Below are 25,852 nucleotides of genomic sequence, written 5' to 3'. Positions count from 1 at the left end.
CTTAACTTCAGATAACTTCTGGAATAATCCAAATGCCTTTTTTCCCCTATCTCTTGATTTTTTCCCCAATTTATTTGCAGAAATAGGTCTTTAAACCCAATTAAAAGAGCATATATAGTTCAATATGGTTGTGCTCATAGACTGAGGAAAGAACTACAGGAATTCTGGTTTTCAAACAGTATGAGTCACCTACCTGAGTTAATTTGGGTGTATAAGCTTCCATTTCTTGCCTAATACTTTGAAAAGAATTAATAATGTCCTGACTCGTTGCATACTGTAGTGACTGGATTGGAGTTGGACCATGATAATACCTGAAGATTAGCAAAAAAAGAAAGAAATTACTCATCACACAGAATAAAGGCACTCAACATTTGTCCTTCAAATATTTTAGGAGTCTCTATGTAACATTATCTCCAAAGCAAAAAAAAATAATACATTTAAACAGATTTGAGTAAAATAACTTAATTGCTATAGGGGCAATAAGAAAACAGCACAGAGAATCACATTTTTATCTTGCATCTGCTCACTTAAGCATCCTTTTCTGAAATGCACAAAGTAAATTTTCAAGGGAAAAAGGATACCGTATCTTATGGTATTAAAACTTGAGAGCTATATATACTTGCAGAATACTTTGCAGTGATTTGTGTTATATAACTGTTGTGCCTTAAGTTAGTATTAACCAAACTCACCTATCTGACTTCTTGAGGTTTAGTGCAATCGTTTTTATGGAATTATTTTTCCCCAAGTCTTCATATTCAATGGACTCTTGTAACTTTGCCTGTAATTATCAACACAGCACTTTTTATGGTTAGCTTTTCCTCACAAAAATAAAACATGACTGAAAAAGTACAGAGAGTAAAGAAGTCTTCCCACTATGAACTTCGATTCCTAGACATGACCACTCTACAACTGGCTGAACTCATTTTCTCACCAACCACTTACAGAGTACCTGTTTTCCTACACTGTGACCATCTTAAGTATTACTGAACTTCTAGTTTTTAATAGTCTGGCAGGTGAAAATGGTGTATTTTACTATTCTTCCCCCAAAGAAGTAGGACCAATTTATCGTATGTGTTGCAAATACTTTTTCTTCTCATTTGTTGTTGTTTGGTTTTAATTATTCCCTTATTGCTTATTCTTCTGTCGATTAATTATTTGCTTAAATCTTTGATCCACTTAGTATTTATTTTGGAATAAGGAATCACAGTTTCTTTTTATTAATCAGTCCTCCTAACACCATTTGTAGAATAATCTGTCGTTTCCTATGGATTCTGAATTACCGTGTTTATCATGTTTATTTAATTCCTCCATGTATTTGGGTTTGCTTCTGTTCTACTAACCTGTTTTCTCCTGTGCTAGCAGAAGACTGCTAAATTTCTATAACAGAAGACTTAATTATAAAAGACATAAGAAAGCAATCTACATGGCCATTTGTGAAAGTAATTCTACAATATTTCATCCCTTATGTAGCTATGAAATTCATCTGGTCAACCCTCATCCGTAGCTACCAAGAGTAGGATCAAAACGTTTTGGTTATTAAATCTCTCTCAAAAAAGATCCTCTCAGGGGCGCCTGGGTGGCGCAGTCGTTAAGCGTCTGCCTTCGGCTCAGGGCGTGATCCTGGCGTTCTGGGATCGAGCCCCACATCAGGCTCTTCTGCTGAGAGCCTGCTTCTTCCTCTCCCACTCCCCCTGCTTGTGTTCCCTCTCTCGCTGTCAAATAAATAAATAAAATCTTAAAAAAAAAAAAAAAAGATCCTCTCAAAAAAGATCAACCTGAAAACTTAGTATTGAAATTGCCCCTATATGGACAGTTTGAATAGTCCCCTTGTATAGGAACAGAACTGATCATAGTACAATATCCAGAGTAACACCATTCATCAGTCTCCCACTTTACCGAGGCGAATTTTTTTACTACTTTCTCAACTCTCCACCCACCTTTCTACCAACTTCAAGGCATACCAAAATCTAATCTTTATTACTTTTCACATAAGATCAAGTGCATTTCTACCCCTGCTGTTCCTTACCTAAGTCATGTCCTTAACCTAACCTCCCATAACCCAAGTCCTACACTTCTGCCAAGGCCTCATTCGGTGACCTCTCATACCTAACTGGAAACTCCATAAAAATAAGGACTCTATTATTACTTCTGAATCTCTCATTCTATAAAACTCTTCTGTAGAACACACATCAGACTATTTCAAACTAGTGATTTGAAAGAACGTCTAGAACCAGCATTTATTATTGAAACTTGTGAAAATTCACACAAACCATGATTTTTGACACGTCTTTAATTACCACGAATCAAATGTACTTAGTGCACAGTATTGCAAAGAAAAGCATCATTTCCTAGATTTCATCTTAAACTCCTCTCTGTAACTTTCATTTTAGTTTTACTTTTCTTAGTCAGAAAAAAAATATTTATTCAACCCATAAATATTTTTTAGAGTGCACTTGTGATGGTCACCAGGTAATGCAGTATGTAAGTACTGAATCACTAAGTTGTAGCGGTGCCTGGGTGGCTCAGTCAGTTAAGTGGCTGCCTCTGGCGCAGGTCGTGATCTAGGGGTCCTGGGATTGAGCCCTATGTTGGGCTCCCTGCTCAGCAGGGAAGTCTTCTCCACTTCCCCACCCCCGCTCATGCTCTCTCAAATAAATGAATATAATCTTTAAAAACAAATACTGTACACCTGAAAACTAATATCGAACCATATGCTAACTAGAATTTAAATAAAAACTTAAAAAAGAAAAAAAAATCTTACTAGCTTTGTTGAAGATTTTTTAATTTTTTCATCTGAGAGAGAGAAAGAGAAAGTGAGAGCATGAGAAAAGGGGAAGGTTCAGAGGGACAGCGAGAAGCAGACACCCCACTGAGTGGGGAGCCCAATGCAGGGCTCAATCCCAGGACCCCAGAATCACAACCTGAGCCAAAGGCAGATGCTTAACTGACTGAGCCACCCAGGCACCCCGGCTTTGTTAATTTTGAAAGTGGATAAGCCTGTAGAAACATTAAGTTACAGAAACATGAACTAGAGTGTAAGACTCATCTGTGATTCCTTTACGGAAAGATAACCATTTAGTGTATTCTTTTGAAGGCATTTTTAAAAAGTTTATGAACTTTTTTTAATATGTGAAATTGTATCACATAGTATGTGTTCTGTGAGCTTTTTCATTTATTTAATTCATGAATTTTTATTTTCTTTGATTCCTACTATAAATAACAGTAACTATACTTCAAGTTTTATTTTGGGAAGAACTTGATTTCGTCTTCCCTATAGACACTGAACTCTTTGAGGATAAGAACTCTTACTCGTTTTTGTTTCCTACCCCCTAATATATTCAGCAACTCAAGGTTTCTTGAATTTATTTTTTAAAAGATTTATTTGAGAGAGAGCGTGTGAGAGAGAGCATGAGAGTGGGGTGAGGGGCAGAGGGAGAAACAGACTCCCCCACTGAGCAGGGAGCCTGATGCAGGGCTCATGATCCCGGGAGATCATGACCTGAGCCTAAGGCAGACACTCAACCCACTGAGTCATCCAGGTGCCGCACCCAGGTGCCCCTGGTTTCTTGAATTTAATTTTTTATGAACTAAACTACTGTTATGGTATATGTGAACTCTTTTTAATTCAGTATGTCATTAATCCTTTTTAAATTATTCATGGCTGCACCAATCTCTATTGTATGAACATACCACAGACACTATTATTAGAATGTCTGCTATTTCATAACACTGTAATGAGTATTTGTGTCTAAACATCTGCACATCTTTTCCTTTTTAAATAACTGTTCAAAATATAATGCCGTCCCAAAAATGGAATTAAGGGCACAGACTTTAAAATTTTAATACATATTGCCTGATTGCCCTCTAAGAAAATTCTATCGTATGTTTTTATAATTGGGGAGGAACTTGAAAAAAACTGAGAGGTAGAGTAGCTTGGCAAAGATTCAAGGAAAGAAATATGGAAGTAGATAATTCTGTCCATATTTCCCCACAGCCCCAAATGATTTCTTCGATATTTAATAAGAACACATTTCTAACTCTGAAATGCTAGGTTTAACACGAGGCCCCAGTCCTATCTTTTAAAATCATATACACAAACCTTTAGTTTTTCTTCCTGTCATATTGCCTTTGTTGAATACTCTTGCCCAGAACACAAACTGTATGTCAATATGTGTGTATGTGTACATGTGAAGGAAAAAAGAGAACAAAACCAATAAGAACAGTTAATAGACAAGAGTGCATGGAAAGCTGGCTGGCAAGTTAAAACCGAGAAAGTATTCTTTAAAACGTTCTATAATTCATGCCAAATGCTTAATGTCTTGGTCAGAAGAACAGGGTCATTTGAAATCGTCAAGGATTAACATAAAATTCTAGCAGTTATACAAGGTATCTGGAGAAACCTGAGCTCTAAACCTTCTGAACTTTTTACCCATACCCTTTTGACTGCTGGCTGGAAGCAATCTGCATCTCCAGAATTTCCATCGATGCTGCTGGGCTCACCATTTTGTTCATTTTGTGCTTCTCTTAAAACAAAGGGGGAAAATGTTAAAAATCACAAGCAGAACAACAACACAACTCCATCTGGCTACCTTAAAAAGCCCAGTTACTGCACTTTTGCATGTATACTTAACTGTTTCCTGAGACCTGCTGCCAGGACCATGGCACTGTGATGGTTAAACCTCTTGATGATGGCAGCATTACTATTCTCCTTTATGGATTTAGAATTAGAAGTAGATGGCACGGAAGAGATGCCATAGCCCTATGAGAAACAATTTGGAAGATTAAAAATCAAAATAAAGTTCTGGTTTTCTTATCCATTACGAGAGAGATGCTTAGCTGAAAAAATTTTCTGGATGATGGGACTATATTAATTCTAAGCATTACTCAATTTTTACAGATAAATATTTAAAAAGTTACATACACATAAAAATACAATATGCTCCTTCTGACATCACAAAAATAATCTTAATCTTACGCTGTGCATTTTGGGGTGCCTGGGTGGGTCAGTCGGTTAAGCGTCTGCCTTCAGCTCAGGTCATGATCCCAGGGTCCTGGGATGGAGCTCTGCATCAGGCTCCCTGCTCAGGGAGGAGTCTGCTTCTCCCTTTCCCTCTGCCCCTCCCCCCTGCTGGTGCTCTTTCTTCCTCTCTCGAATAAATAAAATCTTAAAAAAACAACAACGAAAAACTTAAGACTGCGTACTTTTTAAAAAAAGATTTCAAGTCATCTCTACACCCAATCTGGGGAATCAAACTTAATAACCCTGAGATCAAGAGTTGCATGCTCTACTGACTGAGTCAGCCAGGTGCCCCAAACTGTGAATTTTTTTAAAGAGCAGTTTTAGATATAGTTAGCAAAATATTAAATGAAGAAACAGAATACAGTGAAAAAAAGCATGGACTTTGGAGTCACATAAATATGGATTCAAATTCTGGCTTTATAACTTTTTAAGTATTAGTCTAAGCAAGGGTAGTCAATTTTTCCAAGCTCTGTAAAATGAGATATTGGAGAAACAGGTATTTTCAAACATGTACTGAGTTTGTGCTGGGCCTTATGGACAGAAAGTTGTTAAGACCTGTGCCAAAGGACCCAGAATACAAGTTAGTAGGGTGCTGGGCTGTAAGTCAGTACACATAGTTAAGACTTCTATGTGCTACAAGAGAGGAAGTAGCCAATACAAATTCAAAGGAAGAACATTTTCCTCTAAGTCTTAGAACAGAACTATCTATATATCACACACCTCCCTTCCAATAGAAGCCCCACTATGGTCTTTTAAAAACGGAAATGAAACAATAAAAGGAATTTTAAAAGCCCTCTACAGGGAAGAGATCATAATTAATCTAGGATCAGTCTGTTACATTATGAATGACCACACGTCTAACTCCAGCTAGTCATTTTGAAAAGAGAAGGTGACAATCACTGGGGATGGACTGGTGAACATTCTTTCTCAGTAATGACACTGGTAAGGCAGAGAGGGAGAAGGGGAAAGGACTAATCCCTAACAAAGTGGAGTTAATAATGTCTTTATTTCAAATGAATAGTACTTTTTTTCTTGCAAATAACCTATATGAAGTGGTAACACCTGAAAAAGATGCTTCAGCAAACTTATACATTTTCTTCAAAATATTTTATAAGACATTAGAAGGGAATAAAGATTAATTCTTAAAAAATGCAGCATAGGAAATTTATATCTAGATATCTAGAGCATGAATGAGTGTAAGTGGCCCAAACTGAGGTAGAAGCAGGCAGAGGCCAAATCAAGAAGAGCCTTGCAGCAGTTTTGATTTTAAGTTCAATGAGAATCCATTAAAGAGTTTTGCACAGGAAACTATCAAGATCTGATTTATACCTTCCTGCTAGAGGAAAGTAACTATAGGAAACAAAAGTGGAAACAGGAGTATGAATTAGGAAGCTAATGAAAACAACCAAGACAAACACGGCAGTAGCCTAGTAACAGGGAGAGGGTGGAAGGTGGAGACGGACAGATGTGGACAAATCAGAGATGTGTTATAGAGGACTTGCTGATGAGCTGAGTGTTGGAGGCGAAGGAAGGGGAGGAAGCAAGGAGAATTCCAGGTTTTGGCCTGAGCAACTAAGTCCATGGTAATTTTTTTTTTTTTTAAGTTTTTATTTATTTCAGAGAGAGAGAGAGAATGGGAGTGTGGGCACATGCACATAAGCGGTGGGCGGGGGGACAGACAGGCAGAGGGAGAAGGAGAAGCAGACTCCCCACTGAGCAGGGAGCCCGACATGGGACTCGATCCCAGGACCCCAAGATCATGACCTGAGCTGAAGGCAGATGCTTAAACGACCGAGCCGCTGAGGCGTTCCAATGGTAATTTTTTTTTTTTTTTTTTTTGAGACAGGGAAGACCCAGGAAGAAATAGGTTTAAGAGAGGAATAAAAGGCTTCACTTTGTGCATCTATGCCAAGGTGTCTGTGAAGTATCCAAGGGAAGATAGCAAGTAAGCAGGTGGATGTATAATTTTGGAGTTCTGGGGTCAAAGAGACCAGCGCTACCTGGGATTCATCATTACATATTAGTATTTAAAGCAACGGAGTGAAGACGATGTATCCTGAAGGTGGCCCGAGGCCACATCATGGGACAGTTAACAACAGCTAGAGGATGACAGAGGAAAGAGAGGCACCAAAGGAAAAACTGAATCACCCAACATTTCTATTAAGGGGATTGGTTATATAAATATTTACATTTCCATACAACGGAATACTGGGCAGGCACTAAAAAACATAAATAATGGTAACACCTACTATTTGTTGAGCCCTCACTGCGTACCACACTCTTCTACTCTTGTAGCAATCCTATAAAGTCAACATCTTTTCTGTATTGCATTTTTTCCACTGAGATACAATTGACACATTAACATTTCATAAGCTGAACGTATAAAATGTGTTAACTTGGTATTTATATATTGCAATATGATTACCCTAAAGCTGACATCTCTGTCATGCCATGTAATTATCATTTCCTGTTCTGTGGTAAGGATGACTAAGATACAGCAACTCTGAAGTTTATAACACAGCATTGTTGACTATACGCTGTGCATTAGATCTCTAGAACTTATTCATCTGCTGGTGGCAAGTTGGTACCCTTAACCAACATCTCCTCAATTTTCCTACCGCCCGCTAAGGTCAGTACTATCAACCTCATTTTATAAGAAAACTGGGCTTAGAAATGTTAAAAAAAAAAAAAAAGTCAGAGTCTAAGCCAGGTAGTTTGGCTTTACAGTCTACGCTCTTAACAACTATGGTTTAGCTTGAACTGACAGTGATAATAGGCAAAGTGAAGAACAAAGTCACACATGAATATGTGTAATATACCATCATTTTTTTTTTAAAGTTAAAAAAATTTTATTTGAGTAATCTACACCCAAAATGGGGCTCAAATTCACAATCCTTAGATCAAGAGTAGCATGCTCTTCCACGTGAGCCAGCCAGGCACCCCAACATACCATCATTTTTATTTTATTTTTTTTAAAAAGCACTAATGGGGCGCCTGGGTGCCTCAGTTGGTTAAGCGTCTGCCTTCAGCTCAGGTCATGATCCCAGGGTCTGGTGATCGAGTCCCACATCAGGCTTCCTGCTCAGCAGTGAGTCTCTGCCTGCTTGTGATAAATAAAATATTAAAAAAAAAAACCGGGGATGTACTGTATGGTGACTAACATAATATAATAAAAAATCATTAAAAAAAAAAAAAAAAAGGCACACTTTCCCCACATTAAGCTACACCTCTAAGCTTCACAAAGCTTCATTTTTTCAGGATGATTAAGGAGGGCAGGGCCATATTTTAATATGTTGAAATTCACAAAGAAAGTGCCTGAATGTGGAGAATTACCTAGAAAACTCAATTTCATTAAGGAAATGACTCATGTGGGCACCAAGGATAATTTTCTGCTAAAGACTGTAGGTCAAAAGTTTAACATTGGTTTCCTCACCTCGCGAGTACCATACACTAAAATAAAGGAAAAAGTTTAGAAAACGTGTATGTGGCCAGAAGAGGAACCAAAAGAAAGGTAAGAAAATGAAAATCTGAGTGTGAAGACAATAACTGAGGAAGGCAGGCTTCTAGCTTAGAAGATAGGGGTGGGAACGGAATTTGCCTCAATCAAAAGGGATCCCATCTTTTCCCGTGACTGAATGTATCTGTAAGTCTGTAGTCACGATTCGGAGATAGGTGGCGCATACCTGGTGGGCTAGCTGTTGACACATATTGGAACTAGTGTGGGCTAAGGGTCACGGGCATGCTCTAGATCTGACAAACAGTGCTCTATGGAAAAATGTTTATCTTTTCTTGGCCTACTGATATTGATCCACATTTCTTCAGAATAACATCAGAGAATAAATCTGGATTCATAATACGCTAAGACTTCACATTACCTAGAGAAGTACCAATGGGAGCAAAAGTCTTAAAAAAAGTTTTAGCAAGTCATGTAGGAATTTCAATTTTTCACAGCAATTTTAACAGCAAACAGTGCTATTGACAAGCACTTCTAATAAATCACTCCAAATAATGAAATTTTCTTTATATTTTCAAAAGCACAATCTACATTGAAGGCAATTTTTAAACTAGTTGAAGACTAGGAAGACTGTTTTCTTTCTTTTTATATTTTATTTATTTATTTGACAGAGACAGAGAGAGCCAGGGAGAGAGGGAACACAAGCAGGGGGAGTGGGAGAGGAAGAAGCAGGCTCCCAGCAGAGGAGCCCGATATGGGGCTCGATCCCAGGACCCCGGGATCATGCCCTGAGCTGAAGGCAGACGCTTAACGACTGAGCCACCCAGGCGCCCCGAAAGACTGTTTTCTCTCATAAATTCTTTTTTTTTTTTTTTAAAGATTTTATTTATTTATTTGACAGAGATAGAGACAGCCAGCAAGAGAGGGAACACAAGCAGGGGGAGTGGGAGAGGAAGAAACAGGCTCATAGCGGAGGAGCCTGATGTGGGGCTCGATCCCATAACGCCGGGATCACGCCCTGAGCCAAAGGCAGACTGTGCCACCAGGTGCCCCTCTCATAAATTCTTTTAAATTAAAATTTGTTTTTTGTGGGACTCCTGGGTGGCTTAGTTGGTTAAGCATCTGATTTTGGTTTGGGTGGTGATCTCAGGGTCCTGGGATCAAGCCCTGCATCAGGGTCTGTGCTCAGCCGGAAGTCTGCCTATCCTTCTCCCTCTCCTTCTGCCCCTCCCCCCACTCGTGCTCTCTCTGTCTCTTGCTCAAATACATAAATAAAACCTTAAAAAATATAAGTTTTTTGTTTTTAGTAGGCTCTACGCCCAGCCTGGAGCTCGAACTCACAAACCCTAGATTAACAGTCACATGCTCTACAAACTGAGCCAGCGAGGCACCCCTCTCATAAATTCTTTTAATACCACTTACCTCATCTAATGGTTTATCTTCCAAAGCTGTCAAATCAAGTAGTGGGTTTTTCACTCCTAATGAAACCATTGTTTTTAACCCTAGAAAATCAATGAAATAAAAAGTTGGTCAAGACTGACCTTCCTCAAAAATAAAAAGTTCACTAAGAGCACTATAACTAGAGAGCAGTAAATTAAATTTAACGTATGTCAGGGATAAACAGTTACCTTTTTCATCTATTTTGGCACATTCTGCAAAGAGGTCCTTTGACCCTGTATTCAGCCGGTCCCTGTGAAAATAATGGGACTGAAAGAAACGTGTCCAAAATTCCTTTTCTGTCATGTTGTGGGGAACATTTTCTGCATATTTCATTTTTACTGTAGAAAAAAACCATAATATTTACATACACAATTTCCATTTCTTAAAATCTCTCAAATTAATCAAAATACAGATTAACAGCAAAAACTAGATCGAACTACTCAACTTTACATACCGTATATAATCATCTAACTGTAAATATGAAATATAACTTGAGAGATTAGGTGACACACTACCTTTATAAATCTTAACAAATTACAAAAAAACCTTATTTTGCGCCAAGACAAGGAACAAGTTTCAAAGTTTTAGCAGAAATACCAAGAATCAATACCCAACAGACTATCGGTGCAGCACATTCCTGAAGCTCAGAGTCATACGAGCAAAGAGGTTAAGAGCATGGTCTCCTGAGCCAGAGAGCCTGAGTTTAAAATCCTAGGTCTGCCACTCACTATCTATGTGATCTTGTGGAAATTACGTAATCTCTCTGCATCTTTTTTCCTCATCTGTTACATGAAGGTATGCAAGAGCACCCACTTCATAAGATTATTTGTAATGACTAAATGAGTTAATATACATAAAAGCCTTAGAATGGTGTCTGGTATATAATAAACACTATATAATTATTACTATCAGAAAAATATGAAAATAATTACATTACAACTTGATAATTCTTTGAGGCAGACAAAAGCTGCTATAGAAGCAAAGGGGAGGCTTGTACCTGCCCAAAGAAGTCAGGATTTTATAGAGGTGGCAGTGACACAATACTTGAGTCCCATAGGGTCTCAAGAAATGTTTTCAAAGGACTAAAGGAGCAGGAGTGAGGGAGTGGAGAGAGAGAACTGTATGGTCAGTAGAATAACTGAAATGGTGCTCTCAACCTTGGCTGCACAGCATAAATTACTAAGGCTGGGGTCAGGTCATTTATACTTTTAGGATGCTTTCTGCAAGGGTAAGGATCTGTGGGTTATAAAGGTCACTTGAGGCAGCATAAAGGATGATGTGAATTACTGCTGTAGAGACTCATTTACTGATACCTCTGGAGCAGGTCATTTTGTGCAGATATGCTGAAGGGTAAAAAAGTTTAAGAACCACTGATGGAAGAATGGGAAAGTCATCTTACGAACTGATGACAGCACATTATATAATGACCCGTTAGTAACTACCATATGTCTTCACATATTTTATTGCACTTCATCAGGAACAAAGGGTAAGCTTTCTGTTTTCCACTGATGTATTACTGAATTCATCCAAAGAAATACTTCAACCATGTGGAAAAGCTGATTCTTCTTACCTGCTGGATAGGTCCTAAATATGGATTCAATGATATCAGAGGTTAAATTGTATCTCAGACCATTACATCCATCTGTTTGGGGCCGGACATCAGCCTAAAATAAAGACCACACATATATAGTCATTAGAATATTGGGGGAAGATGTGTAGCATATAATAGACACCGGACAAAGGTGGCAAAACAGACTTTCTGAATAAACTAGAGACAGAAATTAAGTTCCTCACCCTTACTTTTGGCATTGAGATACGGCTCAAAGAAGCCTGGTTTGGTTTCACATCATCTTACTGATGTGTAAAATCTGCTTCCTTGAAAATTCAACATGGTCAAATAGATATGTAAGTGTGACCAAAGGCAGATAGCTAGTAGAGCTTTAACATAGTACTTGTACAGTTACCAAAACAGCTATAAACCTTGGTTACTAAGTAAATATTATCTGACTGGTTTCTTTAGGAAAGGCCCTATTAATTCAATTCACTACTAAGCACCCAGGAAGATGCTAAACATATAATTGGTACTCAAATTTTTGTTAAATGCATAAATACTGCTTTGGTTCCACCAGAGTATAGATTAAATGAATCCCACTTTCTCACTGTACAGGTAAAGTATTCCCAATTTTTCGCTAAAATACATTTTATAAATCTTAACACGATGGTCATTACACATTTAACTCTGCATTATAAATATAGCAATCATAAAAAAAGGTATTAGAAAGTTCTACATTTAAAAGAATTAGGGGAAACAAGTATTAGTCCAATTGCTAAAAGATTCTCTTTATTTTATTAAAGTCCCTTTAATTTCCAGCATGTTAGGGTCAAGTACCCAAGACAAAAAAGTATAGCTGGCAAAAAGTATCTATTTAAAAAATATTGCATTTATTTTTAAAATATTTTAGATGAATACCATAGATACCAAAGTATCCACTGATTTAAATTCAAGGAAATGCTAAGTTTTACAAAAGAAATGGCATTTTTTTTTTAAAGATTTTATTTATTTATTTGACAGAGAGAGAGTGAGAGAGGGAACACAAGCAGGGGGAGCAGGCGAGGGAGAAGCAGGCTTCCTGCTGAGCAGGGAGCCCGGTGCACGGCTCAATCCCAGGACCTTAGGATCATGACCTGAGCCGAAGGCAGATGCGTAACAACTGAGCCACCGAGGCACCCCAAGAAGGGGCACTGTTAACACATATACCAGGGTTTTTTCTATCTTTCTCCCCCTGCAGAAATGTAGAAGGGTCACATACCAGAAATGCTGCAGAAATGCCAACATCCTGCTTATGATTGGATGTAGAACTCTCTGTTGCATTTACATTTAAACGATTGGCCCAGAATTCCTCAGCACTGATCACTTGACTCACAACAAGGTCTTTATAAAGCTGAAATAAAACAGGATCTTCTTGCAGCATTCTGGTGATAGAATATATTGAATATATTGAACTTCTAGAATAAAACACTATTTATGAACCACTTTAAAAAGATTTTAACAACATGAAACCCTGAGACCCTCGACTTTCATTTTATGATGCTGGCATTTAGTTCATTTGTCAGTATGAAAACAAACAAAAAATCATCTTTGGAAAACAAATGAAGATAAATGGAAGTCTGAAGAAGCAAAATCTAAACTCTTTGAGGGTATAGATTTGGTGGTACTCATCTCTATACCCAGTGATACAAAGGTCACTGTGGCTGTATTTGTACTGTACTGTATTCTCTTTCACAAATAAAGGTGAAAGGGGAGAGAGGAGGTACGCCTGAGATATTCCGGCCACCAATTTCTCACTGATAAGCACCTGGAGACTTAAGCAAGGATGGCCTGGAAGATATTGGCGACAGAATAATTTGTCTTATCAGAAACTCATTATTTTATATGCCTTCTCTACTTTTTTACAATATGATTTCTTTCAGGTTTCTCATTCGCAAGCACTTTTAATGGTTTCGTGTCATCTTGGCGACAGAGAACCGGGAGGAGTGAAAGGACCTTATCACCTTTGAGTCTCAGCTGTGTTCCTCATCAGATGTTAGGTTTAAGACAGTTAATTTAATTTAATGCAGCACAAGGGATAAGAAATAACAAGCTGTTACTCTACTAAGAAACCAGAGAGAATCCAGTGTCTCTTTATTCTTTTCCCCCTTCACCTGTTTTTCTCTTCCAGCTCTTTATTCGCTTTCCTCTTGAATTTGGGCAGCAGCTGCTGAAGAAGGTCTTTCACTGCATCTCGCTCTTTCACGGCTGTGCTTTCATTGGAAAAATGGAAGTTAGTTGTGTCCCCTGCATGCAACACCAGCTGAAGTTGAATTTTAGCTTTTCCTTCTGGACTGATTTTCTGGCCTAAAAAGAAGCATGAGGCAAATTAGATGAGGACACCCACACTGAAAACTGTCCTACAATAGGCTACTTTTCCTCCCCTGAAGATTCAGAATTCCTTTGGGCGTTAGCTGCCCTGCTCCAATCTTAATGCTTCTGCAGAAATGCCCTCTTCTCAAATAATCCCAAATAATCAGAGCACAGTTAACAAATTCACTGCTAACACTCTGCTTCCTCCTTCAGTATCCTCTTTGTGTGGCACTTCTCACCACTGTCTCTACCTCAAGATACTAAAGGGCTTTTGCTTCCATTCAACTGGGGCAGATCTCTAAATAGCCAACCAGAGTCCTGAATAGCTGACTCCGAAAAACATTATCATTAATAAAAATGATCTGTCGTAGTTCAAAAAACTCCAAAACACAGCCCATGTCTTACTAATTGCAAAGAAGAATACGTAATTTTACATTTGAGAGATCTGGTTTCATCACTTCAACCAAGGGATGAAACTTAGTTTCATCCAAAGTGGGTGGGGCAACCTCACACTACGGGCTTTCTGAGGGGCGGGAATAAGTAAATACCACCACCTATGTGTTGTTCTTGCTGCGAGGGTTTAACCTGAGTATAATCAAGCCTGTAGACCTGACTTCCAGTTTTTGAGAAATAAAGGTCTACACAAATAAATCAGAGAAAACCCTGAAGCGACGAGCAAACATAATCAGAAAGTGGTATGTGACAAGCCTATAAAGACTGAAGAGACTACAACTCCACCTGTGAAGCCAGATTATAGTTACAAAAAGAAAAATCACTGCTGCGTAAAACATTATTGAGACAACTGGGGAAACAAAACAACGTTCTGGATATTTATTACTAAAAATTTCTTGGTGTGAAAATATTACAGAGCAGTTAGTGTATACACACACAATAGTAAGTGGGATATGTTATAAAGGTATGCACTGTACCATTCTTAAAATTTTTTATAACTTTGAAACTTTTCATAATAAATTGAGGCTGGGAACATCAAAATACACCTACATAATGGAGAACTTGTACTCCTAAAGTAGTGGGCCTCATGGCAATAGTAGCGCTTCTCTTTTTCAGGGGAAGAGAGATGGAGGGGCTTTGTCCCATGAAATGGGAGAGTCTTGGTAGTGTGAAACAAGCTGCATAGAGCCTGAAACCCAAACCACCCAGCTTCTAAACAAACTTTTTCAATAAAGATGCCGCTTCCAGACCACAGTTTAAATAAAATATCTTACTACCAAAAATAGCAATATAGAGCAATTTACACTGGCAGCCAGCCTACTCTGGTATTCTATTTCTCTAAAACAAAACTATCACCCCTTGCTAGGCACCTTTTCTCAGTCATTGCTTTATCCTTGCTCTATCTTAGCTTTTGCCTCTGAGAGGCCTACTTCTGAGGTTTTGTTTTGTTTTGTTTTTTTTAAAGATTTTATTTATTTATTTGAAAGAGAGAGAGAGAGCATGAGCAGGGGGAACAGCAGACAGAGGGAGAGGGAGAAGCAGACTCCTGGTGAGCAGGAAGCATAACGTGGGGCTCAATCCCAGAAGCCCGGGATCACGACCTGAGCTGAAGGCAGAAGTTTAACCGACTGAGCCACCCAGGCGCCCCCTGAAGTTTTTGAATTAGCTTATTTAACTGCTGATTTTCACCTTAGCAATTTGCTATTGACAACTTTGAGTGGCTTCTTTCAGAAATGGGTATTCTTTCAAATATTCAACTTAAAATGAAAACTGATCTGGTACAGATCTAGATTTGGGTATGTGCTCTCCTCAATAACAGAACTGCCGAGAGAATAGGAGAAGAGTATATTCTTTATTGAATGTTGTGGATATCACAATGAGTATGTATTTTGCAGAGCTACAGGACCAGCTTCCTGTTTAAGAAAAATGTTAATAGAGGTAGTTCCTAATTTATGAGTTTCTTCTGGTACAAATGTTGATTTGTAAAAATACTAGGAGGAACTTGGTGAGGCACTTTTCCACAAAATTTTAAAAGGAGGTAGTATTACCAGAAAAGTGGACAAAAGACCAGATAGCTTAGTCAGTACTTAATTATGATGAATTTTAAACAGTATTTCCTTTTGAAAGTTAAAATTCTAAGTTATTTCATAGTGGAGATAGATGAAAATCTTGGTCATTTCCAGCAGCAAAGCAGAAGTCCTTAGGGCCACTGTTCACACACAAAGGACATTTATAAACTGAGCACCTGAATGTGGAAGGTTGTCTGTTTTTTGAGGTGTCATGTTCCTTGAAATCGACACAGGATTTCATCTAGGAGAAGAATTTTATGTCAAGGAAAATAAGTGAATTCATATTAACGGTCACAGATCAGATAACCACAATTTTAAGGATACCGTGCTCTGTATTTCTCCTATCTATGTCCAGTAAAAAAGTGAGTCTATCTTCTCAACAGATGGCGGCCACGTAGCCAAAGATTAATTAGACAACTTGATTAAATGATACAATTTTATTAAAGGGCAATCTGCCATCATCTAATAACATTTTAAACGCATGAACCACCTGAACCAGTAAATCTACTGCAGGGATGTACCTCACACATACAACCTCACAAAGATACTAGCCCACAGAACTATACTCCAGTATTGTTTGCATTAAAAGAATTCTGGAAACTTCCTAACTGTCTTTCAACAGAAAACTAATTAAGTACATGATTGTCGAACCATTTAGTGGAGTATTATGCAACTCCTAAAAGAAGGTTGTGGAAATAATGAATCATGGAATACTACATCAAAAACTAACGATGTACTGTATGGTGAATAACATATTATAATTTAATAAAAAAAAAAAAAAGGTTGTGGAAATCTTCACATGATATAGATTTACATATATAAAATTATACAAACTCTATTATTAATCACAGGTTACAGAATAACATATGTTCAGGGATCCCACTTTATAATTACTTCAATATGGTTGACTTTTTTGGACACTATAATAAAAAACCCACAAAGAGTGTATGAGCAATTGTTTAAATAAAATTACTAACAAATATCCCATCAGACCTTAGTATAGCTGACTTACATTTAATATCTGCATACATATGGCTGATGGTAAATCTATCTTTGCCTTCAGGTGCCCAAGCGATTCTCTCTGCCATGAGGTATAAAGCTCCATCCTGCTTCTTCTGACGCACCTTCTTCACAATCAGCAAAACTTCTTCAGATGAAGTTGCCATGATGCCTAGAAAGTGCTAACAAAAGATAAAAGATTTCACATCTCAATTAGGATCGGGTTTGTTGACTTCTGGAGTCCTTTCCAAATCTAAACCTGAACTAATAATGAGGAAGAAAAAAGTCCCTGATTGAAAGTCGAAGATAAAGTTGTATGGCATTATCCTTTAAAATCAAATTTAATCTGCTCATGTGACAGGTGTGAATTTACACAACACAGTTTATGACACTTGCCGGTTTTTAAACCATTTCTACATATTCTAATCAGAATTATTTTCAATTTTACTTTTAGTTCCTCAGTAATATTCCTAAGTCTTAAATGTATGACTTGACTACAGATACGCTTTTTTTTTTTTTAAAGACTTTATTGATTTATTTGACAGAGATAGAGACAGCCAGTGAGAGAGGGAACACAAGCAGGGGGAGTGGGAGAGGAAGAAGCAGGCTCATAGCGGAGGAGCCTGATGTGGGGCTCGATCCCTTAACGCCGGGATCACGCCCTGAGCCGAAGGCAGACACTTAACCGCTGTGCCACCCAGGCGCCCCCAGATATGCTGTCTTTAATCTACATCTAGAATTGTAGAACTTTAGAATTAGAACCTTACTGAATGTTTAGTTCAATTTTGTTTTCAGCTGAAACAACTAAGTGCCACAGGGTTTGTGTGATCTTCCCAGAACCACTCTCAGAGCTGAAACCACACCCACGTTTCCTGATTCCTGGTCTAAGTTTCTTCCTGTGCGCTTTAAAAGAAAACTTTTAACCCTTAACACTTCAGATGCTATTTTCCCCATCATTTAGCAATCAAATGTCTTCAACCGTTCTCCAGGTCTTGGCCAAAGACTCACTTGTATGTGGCTAATTCATTACCTAGGAAACAGCTTTTCTACTCCTTAAATGCTCAACCCAAATCCTAGAGGCCTGGGTGTGGCTGTCTGGAATATGAGGCTGGAAAGGAATTTGTTAAACCCTGTATGGGTTTAACAGGAAAGAAGCCATGATTGATGGCGATGTCTGCCATGGGCTGTGATGGGGAAAGTGATAGCACAAATGCCCCATACATGTCATTTCTGGTGAGGTTATGACTTCATTCCCAAAGAAATAATTTAAAGTATACCTTTAAAACATTTACTTCTTCAGGGATAGCTTAAAATACAAGTTTAGAGAAATTAACATATCTAGGTACAAGAATTAAATTTGCCATGAGCAAACAAGTGAAGCTTTATTGAAGCATTTTTCCTGGAGGTTAAAACAATTGAGAACAACAAAATACGGCATCTGCCATTAGTTATAACTGACGAACACTTCTATGTGGACATGGTGGGAAAGTAAGCATCAGGAAGAGCGGCAGGCATTACAGACAACGGAAATCAGCAACTCTTCCATCACCTCTGAGGATTAATGAAAAATATGACTGGATTAAAACACATTTTAATTGTAGGTGACACACAGTATTACATTGGTTTCATATGTATAATATAGTGATCTGACAAGTTATGCTCACCACAAATGTAGCTAAAATAAAAAAATTCATTCAAGCAGTAATTTAGAAATGAAAAATTCAAGTAAAAAGTGAAATCTTAATTTCTCTGAAGCCGATTTCCTGAATTTTGAGTAGCCGCATATTCCCTTTCATAGGTACCTTTACAGGTTACTCTACTCGAGGAATAGAAAGAAAAAGGGTCAATGTGAATACATTTATTCAATAAATCTGTGCTGAGCCAACAAGTCCAGGGGTTATCCAAAGATGAATGTCTGACAATAATGATTCTGCTTTTAAAGAGCTACCCGTTAGTGAGAAAGATATGTCTCAGTGTATACAAATTGGAATGTGTGAGGTTCCTAAAGGGAGATAAAAAATGTTCTGAATTAGGACTCAGAGGCCATTTCTTCACAGGAGGTTTTACCAAAGGTTTGTCACAGGTTTTTTAGTGCAATTTAAAAAGTCAGGTGTAATTAACAAACTACCAAAACGTGTACATCTTAGGTGATCTGTTTGATGTATTTCAACAATTGTATACATCCGTGTACCATTACTCAAAACAAGACAGACAACATTTCTACCACCTCCAAAAATTCTCTCATGTTCTTTTCTACTCAATTCTCTTCCTCTCACCCTCCAGCAACTATTTTCTGATTTCTATGACCACAGATTAGTTTCCATCTTTCCTAGGTTTTCATATAAACGGAACCATGCACCATGTACTCTCTAACGTTTCACCTAACCTGTTTTTTGAAATTCACCACATTACTACATGTATCAGTAGTTTCTTCTTTTTTATACCTACATTAATTATGAATTGGGTCTTAAATAAGGATTTTGACAGAGAAAAGGAAATAGGCATTACAGGCAAAGGGAACGGTTTGGGGCAAAGGTTTGAGACGCTAGGAAGGGTAAGCAGTCTGCTCTGCATGTAGTATAAAGTTCATGACAAAGATCAATGGGATAATGGAACTGGATGGTTAAGATAGAGACAGTGGAGAATGCCACCATGGTAGACAACAGAAAACCTCTAAGGACTTTTGAATAGGGCAGTAATTTGTATCTTATAAAAATTAATCTGTGGACAATACGAGAGAGACTTAAGAGAAGGACTAGCAAAGGGTCTGAACCATGCTGGTGGCAGCAAGAACAGAGAGGAAGGGACAAGGAGGAATACTGAGGAAGCAGGATGAAGAGACACTGCAAGCACTGAAGGGGTCACAACTGCTTGCTCATACCCCACTTCCAAGCCCTACTGGCATGAGTACAGTAGTGCCATTTACAGAAAGAATTCAGAAGGAAGAACAGGTTTGAAAGTGAAGACAAGGAATTCAGTTCCGGACATGAAGAGTGTGATGAAGTGCTGTTGAGTCATGCAGGTGGAGATAAATTAACTTGTTTTTCACTTGCCATTGAAAATACTTCCCCATGTTGTTTTACAATCTCCAGTTTGGATATCTATAATATAAAACATACACAACAAAGATAAACATTGTTAATATATAATACCATCTTTTAAATGATTTACTTATTTATTTAATATCCTCCTAGATTTTGATTAGAGCTTTGCTGCTTAAAATGTTTGAAAAACTACTGTTTTATAAGACTATTTAATGATATGAAAAGATACACTGTTAGATAATCAAAGAAAGCAGGAAAAAAAGCATGTAGTTTATTTCATATTAAATTTAAAAAACTTCTCTAAAATGTACTAAATGCAGGGAGCCTGGCTGGCTCAGTTGGTAGAGCATGCAACTCTTGATCTCGGGGTCATGAGTTCAAGCCCCCCACGTTGGGTGTAGAGCTTATGTTTAAAAAAAAAAAAAAAAAGTACTCAATGCTTACTAATATGTGGCAGGCACTGGGCTAAGTTTTTAACAGGCATTATCTCATTCGGTCCCCAGTTAACAATCCCAGGGTAGGTTCTATTATTAGTTCTATTCTGCAGATAAAGGAAACTGGATCTAAAAAAAATCAAGATGCTTTACCAATGCATCAAGGAAGCAGCTAGGTTTGAATCTGGGTCAGCCCGACCTTGGAGTTCCACCATGCTATTTTGCAAATATATATGACTGGAGGGATATACACCCAACTTCATAGTGGTTACCTACTGGTGAGGGAATTACAGACAACTTGAATGTTCATTTTCTGGATTTTCTATAATACATATTCTATAATGAGAAAAGTAGTTATTAAAAAAGTCTTTCCAAGAGTTTGCTCCCTATCAAACCAGAGGTTTGTAAGGTAACATGGGAAAGTGTTAGGGGTGTTAGTGTAAGAAAACAATTGTTTTGGGGGCGCCTGGGCGGCACAGCGGTTAAGCGTCTGCCTTCAGCTCAGGGCGTGATCCCGGCGTTGTGGGATCGAGCCCCACATCAGGCTCTTCCTCTATGAGCCTGCTTCTTCCTCTCCCACTCCCCCTGCTTGTGTTCCCTCTCTCGCTGGCTGTCTCTATCCCTGTCGGATAAATAAATAAAATCTTTAAAAAAAAAAAAAAAAAAAGAAAACAATTGTTTTGTTATTTTCAAAATTTCTGTAATATGTATCGATTGTTTTTTATTTACCTTAAAAATTTAATGTATAAAGAAAATTCTATAACATTTATGGAACCATTTAATACTTTAATATTAATTTTGATATTCATCACAATACACATTGTAACAACTTAGAATAAAAAAACAGTCTGTACTATCTGAAGTTACACTGTATACTATACAAACCACATTTTAGGAAACACGAATCAAAATCTGAAAGATAGGAGGGGAGGCTTTATGGACAGGGGGAGAGCAATTTTAAGATGATTTTAAGTATGTCCATCTATGGAGGAAAAGCAGTGAGCAAGGACAGCTGATAGAGCAAGTCTCCAATTAACTGGGCTTATATGCACAAATAAAAAGTGCTAGCTTTGGAAAAGAACAGAACAACTTTTCTGAGATAAGAAGGTAAGAAAGAAAAGATAAGTGAAGACAGAGAAACTGTAAAATGGAGAATAAATTAGATGGAGGGAACCATTAGAGTCAGTCACTACACGTAAAACCATTTGTATTAAAATCCATTTGGGAGAACATTAAAAATAAATCAGAGATAAGTAACTGAACATTGGGATGACAAGTCAATTGTTTCACAGCTAACTTGCTTGGCAAATTTCCTTGTTCATTTGTAGCACCTCTGTTAATTGTACAAGACCAGTTTTAGAAAGTTTAAAAAAACCAGTGGGGATATTCTACAATGCCTTATGTGATTTTCGGATTTTTCTTGAAGATGGCTCCATGGGTAGCAAAAACTTCTCCCCAGTAAACCTCTATAAGAGCCACAGAATATTTTGTTTATGAAAAATATTGGTTAGTCCCACTTAAATCAGGTTGATGATGATCTATCTTTACTTAAAAGATTATTTTTAGATTATATTTTTAAAAAGATTTTATCATTTATTTATGAGAGTGAGCTTGTGCGTGAGCACTCGGAGAAGGAGTAGAGGGGGAAGGAGAGGGACAAGCAGACTCCTTGCAGAGCACAGAGCGGAGCTGGATCCCAGGATCCCAAAATCATGACCTGAGCCAAAACCAAGAGTTGGACACTCAACTGATTGAGCCACTCAGGTGTCCCTACTTAAAAGATTATTTACTTTATGAAATTATCTGCCACAAGACTTCTTTAAATAGCAAGATCCTCCAGTAAAGGGATTAATTCATTTGCAGTTAAATATTTGCTTGAAGTTAAACGTACATGCCTTGCTGAGCCTTTGCGCATTCTCCTTCTCTCCTATCAACTAGCTTTTAATCATTTTTTTGGTACTTAGAGTACTAAGTTTCAAAATTACTAGGCAAGACTTTCTGTTCTCTTGATAGCACTTATCACAACTATAATTAATTTCTAAAGTAATTCTTTTAATGTTTGTCTCCCCTGACAGACTACAAGCTTCATAAAGGGAAGAGGATGCATGTGTTGTATTCACTGCAATACAGCACCCAGCCACATATTTGGCCTATATGAAGAGTCCAACAAATATCTGTGACATCAATTTAAGATCCTTGTTGTTAAAAGAACACCAGGTTGGTAAGATACATAAGACACCTTTGCACATTTATCCTTGGCTAAACTTCAGGAAGCATTATAGTTCTCGACTCAGAGATCACAGTATCGTCCCTCAGAGATTCTAGTAACTCGTTTAGAAGGAAACAGGGATAGGAAGAATTTGAAACTGATCAACAGAAACCTTTAAATTACATCCTTTCTAATGTGCAGAAATAAATGAGGCAGAAACAAGGACAACAGGTGAAATATAAACTCCATATCAGCCTCTAAAAGGAGGATTATTAATAGAGAGAGCTGCTGTATTTGCCAGCATACAAAATGGAGATCTGGAATGCTGCTTGCTATGAGGCAATCCAAAAAAATTTTAACAATTCAGCATTACAGAGAATAGGACCTTGAAAGTATGTAAAAAGCGAACAAAATTTACCATTTTAATGAAAGTTACACACACAATGAAGCTATTAAGGGGAATAACTGATGTAGCAATTTTGAGACCAAGCATTTTTTCATTTTACAGCAGTGCAGGGAGAGGCAGGAGGAGGAAAATGCGACAGAGACCAAGACAGAATGAATGTATGCTCATATTCACTAATAAATACTGCATGCTGACAAGAGTACAATATTAAAATTGAGAGAGCAATCAGTTGGTGATCAAAGTGGGGAAGGGAGAGACTTATTACTTATTAGTTGGACGCCTGATACTGCCACAATGAAGGCAGACTAAGAGAGAAAAGAGGAAGGGCACAAGACATCTCTAGAAGCAGTATCTGTGAGGTAGAAATAGTGGTCAAAATGCTTGGAAAGCTCAGACTGATGGTAGGGGGAAAAAAAACCCAGCAGCACAGAAAAGCAGGGCTAAAAGGTGGAAAGATAAACCAACAGGGAGAAGATAAAAGCCTCAGAGGCAGTACATGCAGTAAGCTGATCATTTGGTTTATTAAACAGATTCCTCTCTGCACCAATCTTCCTAGTACTTTTAAAGAACCCTCTCTGCATTTGCATGGCTAATCTACACTGGCACTACTGTGTGTATATAATATCACCTAAGAGAACTCAAACTTTCAATCGGCGGTACTGCTAAATGTCAGCTGAGTGAGGGCAAAAGAACAGGTTTAATGGTGTCCAATTATCTCTTTCCTTCCCAAATGAAGTATTTAGGTCTGCTGAAAGGTACAAAGTTCTCTCCAGAGCCCAGTCCTTCTGTAAGCCATAGGCCTGATACTAGAGATTATCTTCCCTTCTGTTGTGACTTCTCCATCTCATTTTTTCTAGTTTTGACTTTAAAAATCTATTTTGGGGTTGGCAATTTCGGCTTATTTACTAAAGCCCAGTTAAGTGGTTTTCAAACTCTTTCAAGAGGGGAAGCGGACTGGGTGGGGCTTGGCCCTCCCAAATTCAATTCCATGAGGGCATGCTGTTTTGTACACTGGAGTTCACAGTAAGAATTCGTGGGGAGAAATTGTTCCACTCCTTCATGGAGTTAATACTTATTACAAGGTGTATTTCAAACCACTTCGTTTTTGCATGTTTTTCAAACTGGGTCTTCTAATAGGCCAAAGGGTAAGTTTTTATAGCTCTTCCCCCTCCCCCACTACACAGACGCCAAAATGGGCGTCCAAGAGTCAACTGAATATACTCCCCTAGTCAGTTTTGTCTCTTGAGAACATTGGGGAATTTATAAAATATTTATACATTTCCATGGGTTGGTGGTCTATTTTTCATCATTACAAGACAATCAAATTGGGCACAGACCAAAACTGGGCGTGTGGATTGGCACACGTGTTGAGAAGGCTTTAAGAAGCGGTAGGATTGACAGGTGAAGCAAAAGGTGTGCGGACACTACGGTGAAAGCCGTTCTACAGAAACCGAAAGACTTAACAGCACATTTCCTAACGGGAAGAGATCCTGTGTCAGGCAGAGGCCTCCACGTCCTTCATTCTCCGGAGTCAAGTCTGATACTGGCTGTGGGTAAATCTTCGAGTCCCTGCTCTTAGTAATGGGGCATACTTCCTACAGGCCAGTAGATTAGGGGTCGCCTATCCCCTTCTTCAGGACAATAAAGGGCTACCGAGACGGCAGTCTTAGGTGCTGTGGCGACGGCAACAGGGACACAGGGAAATGGGGCAGAATCCGCGCCGTCCTGCGGTCCCGGGGCCTGTCAGCTGCTCACCCACCCACCCACCCACCCCCATTCTTCGGTCTAAACTTACCAGGTGGAAGCTACTGTCCTGGGCAGGGAGTAAGTAACTGGGCTGGGTCGGGTCGAGTTCCGCTGCGCTTCTTAGAGACGCTGCTGGGAAGACGCTGAAACCCAGTAGCCACCGCCGTCGCCACCGCCTCTGTTACTGGGGGGTCTCGCCTCCATCGCTGGCTGCGAGGACTCTGAGGACACGTGACCGGAAGTACCAAGGCGGGCCTGCCGGGCACGTGACCCAGAGCGCGGCCGCCATGACACCTTCCGCTAGTTCCCTCCCACCCCCGCCGGTTCCCGCCTGTTTCATTTCCTTTTGCCGGTCTCAAGCTGTGAAAGGTCCCAGGATCCTGGCTGGCTCACCCCTTTAGCCTAAAGGTTTTCCGGCCCCCGTTGTTCCTGCGTTTTCGGCCAGCAGCAACCCGTGGACTGCAGGCCGCAGAGAGCGTAATTGCGACCGCGGCCGGAGGGGGAGGGACCACGCGCAAACAGGGGCGTAACCCGTCACGTGACAAGGAAGTACCGTTAATAGCGTTGTCCTCGAGTCCTCGGCGCTTCTGGGTGACGTAAGCAAGGGAGGGGCGGTGCGGAAGGGGAGAAAGATTCTCAGGTTTCGCTCTTAGTTGCTATTGAGTGTGTCTGTACCGCTTTTAGTTGCTCGGTGAGTGTCCCGGCGGCTGGCCGTGGGAGAGCTTCTGATTCAGAGAACTGGGGACTGCCGGCTTGGGGACTGCCGGCCTGGAGATGGTGAAGCGGGGCTGAGCGGGGCTGCTGGTTTGTCATCCTGGCTTTTAAAAACTTGGTTACCGAGGCTTCTCTCCTGGAGAGATGTGAATACATTATTAAAGATATCGCCGCAAAAAAGTTACTGGTTCCGCTAGAAAGCTGCTTGTGCGCAGGGACCGTGTGCAGCGGTGGGTACAAAGCAAGCTGAAAGCATGATAGATTTATGAGTGAGTCGCCATTTCTCTAAGGTGTAGAGTTCTCTGATGATTACTTCTTGGGTAGAAAGATCGTGTTATGGAATGGTGGAATCTCCCTCTTACACTTCGCGTAGTATCTTTAATTTTTGCTTGCTTCCTTCTCTATTCCTCCTCCTCCCACGTAGCTAGTGGGGGAAAGAGAACGCTGTTCTTTGCTTTTGATGT

General features: G+C 39.0%; 2 protein-coding genes across 8 annotated transcripts in view; one reads left to right on the top strand and one right to left on the bottom strand.

Moving 5' to 3' along the window:
- The window catches only part of GTF2H1 (general transcription factor IIH subunit 1), a 38,538-nt gene extending 13,588 nt beyond the window's left edge, over positions 1 to 24,950 (bottom strand). The window contains exons 1-12 of one of the 3 annotated variants that reach the window (XM_045808650.2): positions 24,724 to 24,950; positions 19,889 to 19,936; positions 16,849 to 17,017; positions 13,617 to 13,809; positions 12,725 to 12,887; positions 11,485 to 11,578; positions 10,103 to 10,252; positions 9,897 to 9,976; positions 4,632 to 4,759; positions 4,436 to 4,523; positions 690 to 778; positions 194 to 311 (exon numbers count right to left, since the gene is read on the bottom strand). In XM_045808650.2, the coding sequence (XP_045664606.1) occupies positions 194 to 311; positions 690 to 778; positions 4,436 to 4,523; positions 4,632 to 4,759; positions 9,897 to 9,976; positions 10,103 to 10,252; positions 11,485 to 11,578; positions 12,725 to 12,887; positions 13,617 to 13,809; positions 16,849 to 17,017; positions 19,889 to 19,891 (1,275 nt within the window). In that variant the 5' untranslated portion in view covers positions 19,892 to 19,936; positions 24,724 to 24,950. Of the gene's footprint in view, positions 1 to 193; positions 312 to 689; positions 779 to 4,435; positions 4,524 to 4,631; positions 4,760 to 9,896; positions 9,977 to 10,102; positions 10,253 to 11,484; positions 11,579 to 12,724; positions 12,888 to 13,616; positions 13,810 to 16,012; positions 16,078 to 16,848; positions 17,018 to 19,888; positions 19,937 to 24,723 lie in introns of those variants that run through there. The other 2 variants (XM_045808652.2, XM_087855337.1) reach the window with 2 other exon arrangements.
- A 180-nt stretch (positions 24,951 to 25,130) lies between these two features.
- The window catches only part of HPS5 (HPS5 biogenesis of lysosomal organelles complex 2 subunit 2), a 46,886-nt gene continuing 46,164 nt past the window's right edge, over positions 25,131 to 25,852 (top strand). Inside the window, exon 1 of one of the 5 annotated variants that reach the window (XM_045808647.2) lies at positions 25,131 to 25,270. The gene's annotated coding sequence lies outside the window, so the exon portion shown is untranslated. The other 4 variants (XM_045808646.2, XM_045808649.2, XM_045808648.2 and 1 more) reach the window with 4 other exon arrangements.

The sequence above is a fragment of the Ursus americanus genome, chromosome 24 (genome assembly GCF_024610735.1).
Source record: "Ursus americanus isolate L20-20 chromosome 24, mUrsAme1.1.p, whole genome shotgun sequence".
Taxonomy (NCBI): Eukaryota; Metazoa; Chordata; class Mammalia; order Carnivora; family Ursidae; genus Ursus; species Ursus americanus.
The sequence above is the reverse complement of the archived record's forward strand: the minus strand, read 5'-3'. Positions and strand labels throughout refer to the sequence as shown.